Here is a 12,142-nt window from a genome sequence, read left to right on the forward strand (position 1 = left end):
ATCCATTTCTCGTAAAAAACAAAATCTGTTAATACAAACCTCTACTCTGTGAAGGCACATATGATCCTATTAGGATCGGACATGGTCGGGAAAAAAAAAAAAAAACTATAATAGATAAAAATATTATTCCATCTATAAAATTTCCAAAGTGATGTATGATTTAATTGCATAGTTTTGGATATTTTATAGATAGACAAGTATTTTTTTGACTATTATCTATTATGACTTGGTTTTCGCAGGTTTCAATTTTAAAAATCAACCAATACCATCTGTTGTAAATTGTAGTCTTATTTCAATGAAAAAAAATACGTATGACTGACAAAGATTAGTGTGCACTATTGATGATGGATCTTAACAGCCTACCTCCACCCTTCGCAATAGGTGTGTAGTAACACAGCTAGATAGGGTGGATAAATTGGGGTTGGTCAATAATATAGTATTGAGTAGGTACATTGCAATAGTCGAAATCACACCGATCGAATATTCTTAACAATGGAATATAATTAGTAACTTAGGGTGTCTATTAATGAACAAAAGACAATTTATTCATTGTCATTGGGGAGATATCATAGAAAGGGAAGTTACGGATACATAACAATCCGTTGTTAGTTCTAAGTCCTTAAATTATCAACTTACCAACTTTTGGCAGCAATCCCACGATTAAAATATGTACCTGTATAAATAATAAAATTAACCAGAATATTGTATGTTTATTTTCAGAAACTGGCCGAGCGAACAATTCCAAAATGTTTTCGCTCTGCAAAAGAATGAACGGCGAGGAATACGGTAAGAGTTATTCATTTAATTAATAATGTAAGCCAATAAAAATATTCCTCACTAAAATATGCTAATACCTGAGTAATAACGATTCGAGAATGTAAAATTTTAATATATGTATGTATGATTTTTAATATAATTTTTAACTACTGAACTATTTTTTTTTATTCAACGAATAATTCGCAAGATTTGAGAATGTCACATTATAATTATTGAATATTTTTCTTCGACCATGTCCGATCCTAATAGGGACATAATATGGGCCTCCACAGAGTAGAGGTTTGTATTGACAGATTTTATTTTTTACGAGAAACGGATGTAAGCCACTTGATCAACCTATTAGGTCCATACCCTGACACACATAAATTGAAAAACAATATGTGTACTTGCCAGACCCAGGATTAGAACCTCGGACCCACGGCGTTATAGTCCAACGCTTAAGCCGCGCGGCCACTGTGGGTAATATACATACACACATTAAACATTACATAGTCTTAAATCTTATGAATTATTCGTTAAATAAAAAAAATAGTTAATTAAAAATTATTAGCAAGTTCAACTAACAACATTAAAAGTAATGCCGGGTCCACACTGGTAACATGTCGCGCGACAACCTCGTTAAATTTTACGATAAGTATGATAATTATCGTAAAATTTAACGAGGTTGTCGCGCGACTTGTTGCCAGTGTGGACCCGGCATAAAACCAACTTTAATTTAAAATACAAAAAAAAATCGCCAACAGTAGCTCAATTTGGAAAGCGCTTCAGAGAGTATTAAGAGCCATTAGTTATAATTTGTCGCAATTAAGTATGGCACCTTTATCATAGTGGTATATGTGCATTTGCGCGAAACCCGAGAAATGCAGGTTCGATTCTTGCGGGGCGTTTTTTTCTATTGGTTATAATATATTTTATATGTTATATTTTATATATTATATTTTATATATTATAACCAATTAGTGTTTTCGAAATCATGTATGTTACTGGGCGTCTTACGTGTGCGAAGTCAGCGAAGCGTTGAGCGGCGCGCGCAACTCAGACGTATAACCGTGTATGAAAATGTTCGTAGACAAACTCTTTTTTTGGTTATACGCTTATATGGTTATACGTTTGAGTTTCGCGCGCCGCTCAACGCGCCGCCGAACGCGCTTACCTAAGACGAGCCGTTAAAGAGTTATAATGTTACATTATTAAATCTTGTGAATTATTCGTTGAATAAAAAAAATAGTTAATTTAATATATTATGTACTTAACTATATTCATATCTCGAAACCTTTTCATGGAATACTATCAACTAATTTTAATGAAAACTTAAATTTTATAAAATCAAAATTTTCTGTCAACAATAAAATTCTTTTGTTCAAGTGAATTATTGCTTTAGTAGTAAGTGGGTGATAGTGTGATGAGGAGGTGTGTGAAAAACTGAAGTATGATTGTTGAAAGCGGTTGCGTGTTTATTTATCGGATTGACAAGTAAGTGCAGTTTACATAGGTACAAAGATAAAAGATAACAGCGAGGTAGATATTTTAGCTCGAGCCACGTTGATACAGAGTAATTGATATGGAGTGACTGTTACACGATCAAGATAAAAGCAGAGTGAGAAATACATTCAATCTTGGTAGCCTATTTATTGAACTCTCCATGATTGAAAAATGCTTTTAATAACTAGGTAATAAATTAGTTGTAATTGTTACAATAAGTGCTATGTTTTAATAGTACCTCTCTTGGCTGTATTAAACTTTAAGAAATATAGACAGTTTTGACTGTTTAGATAACTTATTATATTTTTTACAATAAGTGCTAATACTTCGATACAAAAAAATGACAAACTAATCTCGATAGCTGCCAATAGTGGCCTATAGCAGTCTTGTGTATAGAATAGATGCGCTGATGGACCTAATACTGCCATTTTCTTTGAAATTTTGTAGAGCAAACAAAATGTATTGCTTCTTCGACTTTCGTGAACACTGTAGTTACGTACCCGGTTTCCGCACAGAAACCGCGTCATTCTGAACAGCTATCAATTAGCGCGCGGAATCTTCCGGGTTTGAACCTAGCCTAATACATAATTATCTGTCAGCTGAGGCGTCTAATTCCAAAAAGCGATAAGTCCACATTTGGTCAAAATCTAGAAAAAAATACGCACGTATTCTTTATATAATTTTACACAATATGTATTGATCTATAAATTCCAAAACGCGACATAACCCTACGAAAAAAAAATATTTTAAGTCTCGATTTATTACAAAAAGCGCCAAGTCCGTGTTTCATATTATTTAAAGCTTGGTTGATTTCGCGCGTATTTAAGTCAATCAATAAGAGAACGTTCAATATTGAAAAGGGCGTCTTCCATGCTGTAGCATCTGGTCAACTCATGACAGTGCCACGGAACTATGTGCCTTATGCGGAATAAATTAAAAAATGAGGTACAAGTAGCGCTACTTCAAATTTTATTTTGCCTATATTTATTACATTTAAGAGTTTATCGGCTGAAACAAATTTCCATTTGGTTCTAATTTCGACATAGAATACAATGAAAAAAATAATCTTATGTTAAAACAAATAATTGAAGCTTGAAACATAAAAACGTTGTTTCTCTAAAATATTGAATTGTGGACTTATCGCTTTTTGTAATTAGACGCCTCAGCTATTTGACCCTTTGAAAATAAAAAAATAATATTTATTGTGATTTAGAACTTGAAAACTTGGCACGTTTAGTGATAAAAAATACTTGACGCTAATGCTAATAAAATTATTATTGTTAAGGAAACTAATTTTCATGTAGACGTCATATTACTTGATAGCCTTGGGATAAAAATAATATCAAACTTTTCGCAGTAAGTTATCTCAGTTGGCCAAGAAAACTGCAAAAACTGTTTCTCCTAATGATTCCGGTATATCCTTATTTTATTACATCAGTAATCTATTTAAGTAATAACTTTGCAACATAAAAAAATATGTAAATGCTGAAAATGGAAATGTTCAGAGCATTTAAAAAAATGATAAATGATTTTTTATAGTTACCTAATGTAGATACTACTTAAGCCGTAGCTACGTACTGAAATCACTTTATGAGACGGTTTACCACTCACGTCTATGTACATATTTTGATTCTATCAAAATATCTCCAAAGGAATAAATCATAATTTACTTCAGAGTAAGTGAAGTCGTAATATTTTATGCAAGTATTTGTTTTTTATTCAAAGATTGTAAATAAAAGAAGAACTTTTATTAACTTGTTATTCGGCGATATGGCATATCGATCATAATGAGACACCGCATCAGTTGAAGTATGGCCTTATGGTCGATATGGTTTAGAAGAAATTCTTGAGACTCCTTTACTTGAGGTTGTACAGTGATGTTCTGTGTGGGTAGGCAGATTTAGCGTCCCTTGGGGGCGGCAGTTACTCGAAGGGCGAATTGACGAGAATCATTTGGCATATAATATAGAAATAGCTACTTAAACTTAGCAATAACGAAAATATCTTTCCATTAAAAAAATCAGCTCACTGGTTGGAAACAAAAAGTATTAATCAACATTAAAGATTTAATAGGACTGTATTTTTTTGTCAAGTTCGCGATGTCTAGTTCACTGCCGTTGCTATTCGATGTCCATGGTGACCAGAAACGACATGTGCACGGATGATACAAAATACTATATAAAAAATATATTGCCCAATCGGGTCAATACTGAGGTTGTATGGATACTATCCGTCGTTTTATCCAACTGACTTTCTCTTAGGTATGCTTACATATTGCAGTCTGCAATTTAGAAGAAATCTTTATTTAGCTACGTATTTTTTTCGACTTATACGAGATATAAATGAGACCTCCGACATTCTGGGTAGTGTTGACCTGTGTGTCCCTGAAAACTATCTTAGAAATAGAGAGAATCAGTTGTTTATTCTCCCAAGGTGCAGAACCAACTTGCCACTGGTAATGCCAATTGGGAAGACGATAACTATGTTCAACCAAATTGCTTCCGGTGTTGATATATTCGATTTGCTTGAGGGTGAGTTTAGGTGAACGCTATTTTATAAATTCTTAAAATCTCCTTAGCAAACTTACTGTACTTTTTTGAATTTCTACAGATGTATAATTGTATTTTCACTGCTTACTATATGTTTATATTATATTTTCTTTTTATATTTTCATTTTTGTCGCTTTCATTACTTTTTTTCTTCTTAATAATAATGTTTCATGTCATGTTGTGAACGTCTTAAACTTATTGGTAATGTCCATAATATGTTGAAAAGACTAATTGAAGTGTGCCTTCAATTATTCGTTTATTTTAACCATTTACGTACTAATGGACCAAAAAACTCTAGTAAAAGCCCCTGCCCTTAGAGATCTGAGTATTAATCTCATCCATATCTTACAAACATTTTTAAAATTCCATTCGAAGTTGTAAGTATATTATTTCAAAGTTTGTCAAAAGTAGTTAAAAGTTCAGTAGCATAATTAAAACGCTTCTTCCCTCAATTCCGATAGTGTTGGTTTAAGTACCACTGAGTCCAACCTTTTAATGGATTTTTTACAACGTTTTTCTTAGCTCGTATTCTTATTTGTCCGGTACAAATATTGCAATCGATTTTTAACTAACTTTCCGACTAGCTAGACATTTGAAACTTTTAGAATATATCAGAACACGATGCCAATGCATTTTTTAATACTTTTAGCCATCTTTAAGTAGAGTTGAATTCATTTTCGCTTAATTCTGTCTTGTATGAAAAGTTATTTCGACACCATTATTGGATGCTAGGGGGTCTGGGTTTTTAGCAACTAAATTATTAATATATACGTGCGTTACTATGGAAATCAATATGACATTTCAGTATTGTTTCTATCAAGTACAATTTTTTTTGATCGTTTCAGCTTGCTAGTCAAGTCAAGTATATATGATTCAACAGAAAATTTAAAAACGTTCTGTATAAAAAGTTCTTTTTATCTTGTAATTATCTAATATGTTTCCGTATGGTCCTTTGAGAATTAGACTAAAACCAGCTTATGATAGTCTTATAACAAGAAGTTGTTTGTTATGTAGAAAAAATAACAATGATTTTTTATTGAATGCTTCTATATAAATTACGATATTAAAAATATCCTGAAGACGTATTGTTTATATTATTAAGTTAGGTTAGAGTATACAATATAATGGTAGGGTATCTTGCGTCGTGTTCAGAAACTTGTACGTATGTAGTTTGCCGTATCACAATTCACCGTTAAATCTTGTATCGGAAATACATCACCGTATATTAGACAAATTTTTAAAATAGCCGATATACTGGATTATTAGTAAGGTTCGGTTAGGTTAGGTTAGGCACTGCATCGATACCTACATGACTCAATGAACATTTTTTACCATTTTCTGTATGATACAAAGTCACGTGTTTTTTGTTTTCAGTGGTTGGCACTATGTATTTTCTATAAGACTGTTGTCTAATATCCACGGTCTGCAGGTTGAATTCTGTTCAAAATATTATATATGGATAATATCATTTTAACGTACCCACATGTAGAAACGATTAAGATTAATTGAAATTGGCATTAATAATGAATAATAATTCAAAATATTAATACATTGGCACTCCTTATCATTGAATTTACAGAGGTGGTGTGATGATCGTTCAAAATATTTTGCAACATGACGAAACCATAGACTAAATTTGTCACCGTGATAGCGTGACAGTACGCGACGTGCATCTCAATATAATCACAACTTTACTGTCCACGTTTCGATTTTAATTAATTTATCTAATTACAGTTTTGTAAAAAATAATCTTTGTTTTTTTTGTGCACACTTCTGGACTTAAGAATCAGTAGCAGTCAGAAGTCTATGGCCCGTTTCAGACGGAACACAGGTGTCGCGCTCGATATAATATAGAAGGCCCTTGTATTCGAATAAACGGGCCTTTGTATTATGTTTATGAATGCCCCAGAGATAATGAGTCAACACATAATTTCGCGTTATGAATTAGAACATAAAACTGGCTGCGGTAATAAAAAAGAGTGTATCGGCGGCTTGAGAATGTAAAAAAGTGTACCGGACACGCGTTGACTCATTAGCTCTGGGGCGTTCATAAACATAATACGATGGACCCTTTATTCGAATACAAAGGCCTCCTTATTATATACGAGTGCGACACCGGTGTCCCGTCTGAAATGGGCCTAACGTATTTGCACATAATATTACATACTATTTTTTACTACGTAAATTACCCTTATAAATATATCAATCTAATATACCCCGATGGCTTGAAATATATTTCACGTTAGTGTAGAGAGGTAGAGATGTCTACCCCCAAAGAAGATAAAACAAAATGCGTAATTCGTTAAAATCTCCTGTTCACACGAAGTTCAAGGGAGTCGAGATATTCTCGCGGTATATTTTATAAGGAATATTACAACATCATAATATTATATTGTATGACAAAATATTCGCGCAATTTATTTCAGACGTTCGGCAAACAAAGGGATTATATTATTATGTATATACATTTAACGTATGTAGGAAACTTAATATATTGGGACGAGGCAAACAATCTAATGTAAATAACTTGTTACAAATACAATCTTTTATGTCATGCATCCAGTTTATTACAATACTGTTATAGGTATAGCATTAAACAATAAATACATTCTTATATAATTACACAGATAGATGTCACGGAGACTTGAAGCTTTCGAGATGTGGCTGTATAGGCGCATCCTCAAAATTCCTTCACTGACCGGGTTGAAGTTCTCAATCGAATGGGGAAGGACCGAGCAGTTCTACGTAGTATCGAAACAAGGAAACTACAGTACCTCGGCCACATCATGAGAGGACAAAAATACAGCATTCCCCAATTCAAGGAAAGATCATTGTTTCATTGTCATCAAAATTGTATGAATTATTGATTTGTATTATTAATTTATGGAAGTGTGGACGATAAATCAAGAAATGTCACGGAGACTTGAAACTTTCGAGATGTGGCTGTCTAGACGCATCCCCAAAATTCCTTGGACTGACCGGGTGAAAAATGTTGAAGTTCTCAATCGAATGGGGAAGGACCGAGAAGTTCTACGTAGTATCAAAACCAGGAAAATACAGTACCTCAGCCACATTATGAGAGGATTTTGTCCTCTCAGCATTCCCCAACTTGTCATTCAAGGAAAGATCAATGGGAAGCGTAGCAGAGGACGGCGCCGCATTTCGTGGCTTAAGAACCTCCGTGATTGGTACAAGTGCAGCTCCACCGAACTGTTTCGGGTAGCAGACGACAAAGATAAGATCGCCTTGATGGTGGCCCACCTCCGCTAGGGGATGGCATAATAAGAAGAAGATATAATTACAGTGGCTAGGGGTGGAGGTAGGCTGTTATGATTCGACATAAATAATAATGCACATTAAGCTTTGTCAGTAATATTTATTTGTTTTCATTGAACTAAGAATACAATTTGCAATTAGTGCTAGTTATTTTTTAAAATTCAATCAAACCCTGCCTAATCCAAGCCATATAAGATAACAGTAAAAAAATAGATAACAGTAAAGAATCGTGCTGAGTGTCTAGTGGTTAGGTACATATTTCTCAGAAATATTTTTAAAGTATGCATGTGTAATAAAAGAATGTTATATTCTCTAGAATAGGGTTTCCCAAACTTTTTCGGCAATGGAACACTTCGCAAACCCGGAAATTTTAACGGAACACTTAGTTTATTTATTAGCGCGGCTAACCGTTCTGTCAATTTTGGCAACTGTCGTTAAACTAACAAGACTTGTCAACCGGTCAGATAAAAATAGTATACTCCATCTTTTTCATGCGCACGGTGTGAGAAAAGATGGTCCTCCGCCTGTACCTAGATCATGGCCCCCACATCCCGAAGCGGGCCCCAGGCTTGGATTTTTGGCGAGCAACCTACTTATCGCTCAGGTTAAAGGCAATGTGATGATCTACAGTTGTATATTCCAAATGGTGTTCAACGTAAAATTAAGGGTGTTTTTAGCGATTTTTTGTATTTTTAATACACCCACTTTTATGTTGATATGCACAATTATGGACATGTCAAATATCGACAATAATCAAAAATTGTATGAAAAAATCACATACTATGAAATGTTAGCATGCTTGAAGTGAAACAACGCCGCAGGCGACATTTGTTTACTATTAGTGAATGTTTGTGATGTGTGTTTATCTCACTTGGCTGGTTGATGTCTCACGCCGGGCACCCCGTAAGCCCAGGCCTGTCAGCCCCCACCCTCTTTTGGGAGCCATGACCTAGATATTTGAGGTCATAAACATCAGTGGAGATTGATCATCACTCGCCTTTCAATATGAAAAAGATTCTTTAATTATTTTAGTTTTACTTATTTTACTTCTACTTAGTGGAATATCTTTAAATGTGTTGCAGTGTATAAAACCTTTCCAAATGGTCGCGGAACACTGGTGTTCCGCGGAACATAGTTTGGGAAACCCTGCTCTAGAATGTCATAGGAATAATTAGTTGAATCAAAAAATAGTTTAGAAAATCAAATGTTTATAATTTTATAATAAACATATAATATGATAATATTTAGTTAAACTCGTTAAATAATATTATAACATTCTTGTAGGTATGGGAAAAGTTTCAAACTTAATTATCCCTCCGGTCAAGCAACAAACACAATATGAAGCACAAATTATGCTCAAACGAGACAGACAGAAGGTCGCATAGTTTCAAAACTCGGCGACAGGCAACTAATTCGAGCGCCACGAATGAATTAGGAGGGCCTCACTCCCCCCCCCTCATTGCAGTGCGCGGTTGAATGATTGTTTTAAGAGTTTCAGCAAGAGTAACTTGGAAGTTTTGATAAAGCTTCCGAGAAACAGAGTCAAGTTTCGGTGGGAGATTACGTAGTGTATATACGTCAGTGTAATGTGAGGTTCGCTTGTAATTCCGTACACCCAATTGCGAAATGCCTACTAGTGCAAAACTAAATATCTCACCCCAAATATATTGAATACTATAACGCTTCTTCGAGAAATAAATTAAATACATTAATTCGCATCACAGAACAGATTAATAAATATAAATGTAAAAGCCATTGTCATGGACCAAGCTTTTGAAGCAGGGTACTTTTATGATGGTCAGGCCATAAAACCCAAGTATAACAAAGCATACCGACGGCCCTCAATATTATATTATGTCCGATACATTACGTAATATTTTCCATAATATGTGTCTATTCCTAAATCACTTACCCGCAGTGGTCTCCAACCTTTATGTTACTACGCCTCCCTTTAAAAAAAATCTAATCTTGGCGCCTCCCCCCCTTTATTTCATTAAATAATACAGACACTTTTTTAACACACAAGTTTTTACTACTTACTTATATCAAATTCATTTTTTAATTAATTTTTTTTTCATGCGACGAATGAGCTTGTTTATTACCACAATCAATTTTAAAAGAAGTCAACCAAATTCATCATCGTTCATTGACAAAAATTAATGGATTCTATCATGAGCTCCACATAGTGAATAGGGCCCACAGGCCAGGATCTTTCAACCATATATTAAAAATATTTAATAGCCCTGAAACAAAGCAGCGCCGCCGGCGACTTTTTTTACTATTAATAAAATTATATGAAAAATGCATTAGCAAACTAACCAAGAACTCAGGAAATAGATTTTTGTTTGCTTCAATATATCTGGCGTAGAAATCATTTAAAAGTGGAGACATGTATTATTGTTATATTATATTAAAGAAATCACGTCAAAAACAATTAAAAAAAAAATTTCACACCCTGCCTACACGCTTCAGTTGACACTTTAGCTACGAGTGACATTTAAATTTGAGGTTATTGTTTTCATGCAACCAGCGGTCGTTTTGTGCATTACCGAAACAGAGCGTTTGCAAAAACGCCATTTTTAAATTTCTCCGCTCCAAATATTTTTTTAATAGGATTTAAATATATGTATTATATATTAAAATAAACATTCATGCACTGAATTTTCACTGTTACGTTAAGATATGAACTTTTATTTATTTGTAGATATTATGGTATAAAAAATAATTTATTCAAAAATTTTGGCGCCTCCCCTGGCAATAGATCGCGCCTCCCAGGTTGGAAACCGCTGCTATAGGGTAAGTCTTACCCTATAAGAATTTTCGATTCTTATATCGGGGTCAAAGCATTTTTTTTATATTTATTCGGAGTGTAATTTAGGAATAACCATCAAAAAAGTTATATAGTCATATCCGCATTACTCTAATAGTACCTATTACGTATGGCGTACAGCCAGTTGCTTCGTTTGTCGATTTAATAATATTATATTTCAAATTGTACTGTATTTATCACTTTTAAAATAGGCATTCGGTCACATTAAAAACAATAATTTCTCGTGCTTTTCTTTGTAGTACCCCGATCGAGATGAGGTATTCATTGTAAAACTGTAAATATACTATTGCACAGTGTAAAACAGACTAGACGCAGCGTTTACACACCACTTTATGCGCACGAAAGTAAGTGTGCTTCTGCGCAGGTCCGTGCTTAGGTTTTTTAGCTATTGTGAATTACACATAGAAAATGAATGAAGAATTTGTTTAATTTTGACCGTATGTGGGTTTATCGATTTGCCATAGGTGTAATTTAAAATAAACTAATGAATATAGTAATATATTAATTATAACGAATATTTCGCTAAAAAGTATCTAATTACGAAGAAGATTGCTCGAGCATATACCTAATCGACAATGAATTTAATAATTCGCCATTTTCAATTAATACGTATATTATGTAAGTTCATTAATTTGGTTGTAAATTTTTTACTCCATATTATTTTATTGCGTCGAAAGAAATGTATTAATACACAGTAAAAACAAAAACATTATAGTGATTATTAATTTTATTCAGTGTCCGTGCATGCAACATGTAGTGCAGGATCCCATACACTTTTCGTATACATAATATGCGGAACGCATTCTGACAATTGGAATAGGTTTTAGGGGTCACAAACATTTATATAAAGTCGATGTTGCCAGGCGATATTAGTGGCCAATTTTTTTTATTGAGGTTTTATTTTTTTTTCTTATAACCCACCAAAAATTGTTCCGAGTTCTTCAATAAAACCAAGACCGAATCAGGGATTGAGTGAAAATGCAATAATTGTACCATGCCATCGGCATGCTCGTAGAACGGTTCGTCCCGTTTGAAAAAATAAAAATAGCGGGTAGTGCAATGTGTTCAAAATTATCGATTCTTAGGATCCTCATTGGCTTAAATTATTTTATTTAGTCAATCATCACCTTGATTGCTTTCTTTACCATATTATATGCATATGACATTAGTTTTAGTATTATGGTTAATACAGAAACTGTGTAGGTTGCACATATAGGTAGGTGAATAA

General features: G+C 33.7%; 1 protein-coding gene across 1 annotated transcript in view; it reads left to right on the top strand.

Annotated features, from left to right (window-relative positions):
• The first annotated feature begins 746 nt into the window (after nt 1–746).
• The window catches only part of LOC147071077 (uncharacterized), a 200,171-nt gene continuing 188,775 nt past the window's right edge, over nt 747–12,142 (top strand). Inside the window, exon 1 of the mRNA XM_085948525.1 lies at nt 747–786. Coding sequence (XP_085804651.1) covers nt 747–786 — 40 coding nt within the window. The remainder of the gene's footprint in view (nt 787–12,142) is intronic.

The sequence above is a fragment of the Rhyacophila brunnea genome, unplaced genomic scaffold (genome assembly GCF_057557595.1).
Source record: "Rhyacophila brunnea isolate RB1 unplaced genomic scaffold, BYU_Rbru_1.0 scaffold_20, whole genome shotgun sequence".
NCBI lineage: Eukaryota > Metazoa > Arthropoda > Insecta > Trichoptera > Rhyacophilidae > Rhyacophila > Rhyacophila brunnea.